The sequence below is a fragment of the Gavialis gangeticus genome, unplaced genomic scaffold (assembly GCF_001723915.1).
Source record: "Gavialis gangeticus isolate Ggan-Ray unplaced genomic scaffold, GavGan_comp1, whole genome shotgun sequence".
Taxonomy (NCBI): Eukaryota; Metazoa; Chordata; order Crocodylia; family Gavialidae; genus Gavialis; species Gavialis gangeticus.
This window is the reverse complement of record NW_017728994.1, coordinates 39,957,695-39,960,708: the sequence shown is the minus strand read 5'-3', so window position 1 is coordinate 39,960,708 and position 3,014 is coordinate 39,957,695. Positions and strand designations below refer to the sequence as shown.

At 41.4% G+C, this 3,014-nt stretch overlaps 1 protein-coding gene across 3 annotated transcripts in view; it reads left to right on the top strand.

Annotated features, from left to right (window-relative positions):
• The window catches only part of CEP55 (centrosomal protein 55), a 32,514-nt gene extending 30,722 nt beyond the window's left edge, over positions 1-1,792 (top strand). For all 3 annotated transcript variants that reach the window (XM_019502622.1, XM_019502623.1, XM_019502624.1), the window contains exon 9: positions 360-1,792. In XM_019502622.1, coding sequence (XP_019358167.1) covers positions 360-569 — 210 coding nt within the window. In that variant the 3' untranslated portion in view covers positions 570-1,792. The remainder of the gene's footprint in view (positions 1-359) is intronic.
• The last annotated feature ends 1,222 nt before the right edge of the window (positions 1,793-3,014 follow it).

The window sequence follows — 3,014 nt, the reverse complement described above, 5'->3', positions numbered from 1 at the left end:
GGACATAAGGCGCCCCTAGGGAGGCATTCGGAGCCTGGAAGGTGGTCGGGCGCAGGGAGGTGGGCGGCTCGATGCAGGAGCACCCCCTACTGGCCCGCCTCACGTGGTGGAAACAGCGGAGGGATACAAATACCCAGCTGTGTTCCTGAGGTGGGATCTCTGCACCCGCCACAGTACCCAATACCCTTCCCAAGTCTTAGAGTTTTCTAGTTACTGTGTTGTAAATGTTCTAGCTCCTAATGCTCTGTGTTTGACTTTAGCTAGGAAATACAAACGTGCTGTCAGATAAATGGCATATTTTAAGACTGCTTGATGTTTGCACGCATGCAAAAGATACATCAGAAAACTTTCTTTTCCAGAAAATCCATGTGTTTGGAAATGTGGAGCCAGCAGAAGATGGTTTGCAAACAGCATTTCAGGACAAGTTAACAATATATGACAAAAATACCTCAGTAAAACGTTTGAATCTGCTTGACGAAAGCTTCCTTGAGTGTCCCAAATGTAAAGTACCGTATCCAACAAGCCAACATAGAGAGTTACTAGCTCATATTGATTTCTGCGACGAATAAAATACAAATAGAATTACCATATTATAATGTGTTTTAAATGCAGCCAAGATTGTATCCTGCAAAGAAAAATAATGGCTTTTTAAACTGCTTTTCCTTTAAGATTGTGGAAGATAGTATATCTGTTTCACATTCTAATTTAACAAGAGTGGAAAATTATAGTAATTTATTTGATTTTGCATAAATATTTTACTTGGCATATTTGTAAAAAGGATGTGGCACCACAAATGCAGTAAAATGAAATTGTTTTAGAAATAGGAAAATCTTCAAATTTTAAACTACTGACTTATTTTTTGCACTATTAAAAGAATATATTGGTGCCAGTTGACATAAGAACTGACTTTGGCAAACTATTCCTCTGTTTGCCTTTTCCAACTACCTTGCTTCACAAAAAATGTAACAAAATGAAGAAGTGATATATCTGAAAATTAGCTTGTATGTAGGGCTACCATAAGTGAGATTATAATTATTACCTTTTTGACTGCTATAATTCAGTATCATTTGTGGTCCCCCTGCAAACCAGATAAATGCATTCACTAGCTTGATACCTTTAAGCATCTCTGTGTGGGGGTAAGACATTTTTGCTACTTGTGTGTATTGTTTCCTATGTGTGCCTTTGCCATCATTCACTGTTTCCAGCAGTCAGGCACAACTTAAAGCCACTATGGAAATAGTAATCAGTGAGAGTGTCTAAATGTGCGCTTTGATGTGCAATAGCCTATTCTACTGTGTATTAAAACAGCATGTAAAAAAGTGCTGATATGCTAATACACTGTAGAATAGGCATTAAGCGTCACCTAAAAAGCATGCACTTGCGCTACTGTGCATTAGCACAGCCTTATGTACGTTTATTTAGTACTTCCTATTGAAGGTACGAAATTTAATGTGCATTAGTAAAAGCACATTCATGCACATGTAGACACACCCAGTCTCTAAAGTCTTCTCAAACAAACATTCAGTGGGAAACCCAAACTTCTTCTAAGCAAATATTAGTCTACTAAAAAACAATCCAAAATTTTAGAGAATATCCAGGCACCTTTATGGAAGTTGTGAAGTCATTTATCTCAAAGCACACTCCTATTTGCACTTCTGTATCCTACTGTTTAAGTCAAGAAATGTATGTCAAGAACCTGTTTTACTTGTGGGTTTTTTTTAAAGAGAATCTCTGTTTAAAGATGGGATTTTTTGTATGCTAAAATAAATGCAGTTCTTTTTGTCAATCTGAACCCTCCCTACTTACTTTGTCTCCATACCATGAAAGAAAAGTTTGTTAATTGGTAAGGACAAATTTTATACATTGTTGAATTGTTGCAGTCCCAAGGTATTTGCACTGTGGGTGTTAAAGACTGGGTTCATTAGTAGTGCTCTCTGCATATGCAGTGGATTCCTCTAAAGTAGAAGTTTCATAGTTTCTAGGGTCGGAAGGGACCTGAGCAGATCATCTAGTCCAACCGCCTGCCATGGCAGGAAAGAGTAATGGGGTCAAATGACCCCAGCAAGGTGTTCATCCAACCTCCTCTTAAAAACCCCCAGGGTAGGAGCCCGCACCACTTCCCCTGGAAGTCGGTTCCAGACCCTAGCCTCCCTGACAGTGAAGTAGTGCCTCCTGATATTTAACCTAAACCTACCCTCTGCCAGCTTGTGACCGTTATTCCTGGTCACTCCTGGCGGTGCTCGGGGGAAGTTTCCCTAGCACTGCTTAGACCTAGGGATGCTCCAGTCGTGGAGCTTTGTCATCTGGCCCATGGGTTCCCCACAGGTCTGCTCCCCTGCTGCGGAATTTCCAGACGCATGGGGTGCCCATGAGCTGGATAGTGTGGCCTTGTGTGCTAAATCAGATGTGCAGGGCAGCTCAGGGCCTACTACTGGAGTGCCAGAGTCTGATCCTGGCACATGGGGCAACACAAGGCCTGATCCTGGAGCACTGGGCCTGAGCCATTCCATAGACCAGCCCCACACCACTCATTTGGTCAGTGGGGCCAAAAGATTGAGCTCTACTGACTTAGACACAATTTTCATTTTGAGCAATCAGATTTAAAAAATAAATTAGCTTGGTTCTTTCTTACAAGCTTATAATTAGCTGAGAACAGAAGAATTCCTGTACTGAATCAGATCATGACGTCCCATCTAATTGGTATCCTGTCTGATTTTGGCCAGTAGTAGCTGCTTCAGAGCAATGTCCAAAAACCTCATACACAGCAAACAGTGATGGTACCTTCTACTCATGTAATTTTTTTTTTCCTAATCCGTAATAGTTACGGATTGATTTACATTCTGAAGATGGAAGAGGTGGGGGTGAGTTTGTTGCCCTGAGGGGTCAGGCCAACGCACAGGATCTCAATATTGCACTGTTAGACAGGAGGGTGTGGTGTACAATTGCACATGCACACACAAAAATCAATTAAGCACACACTCACTAGGTGCATACACCCCTATTAGGCATACACA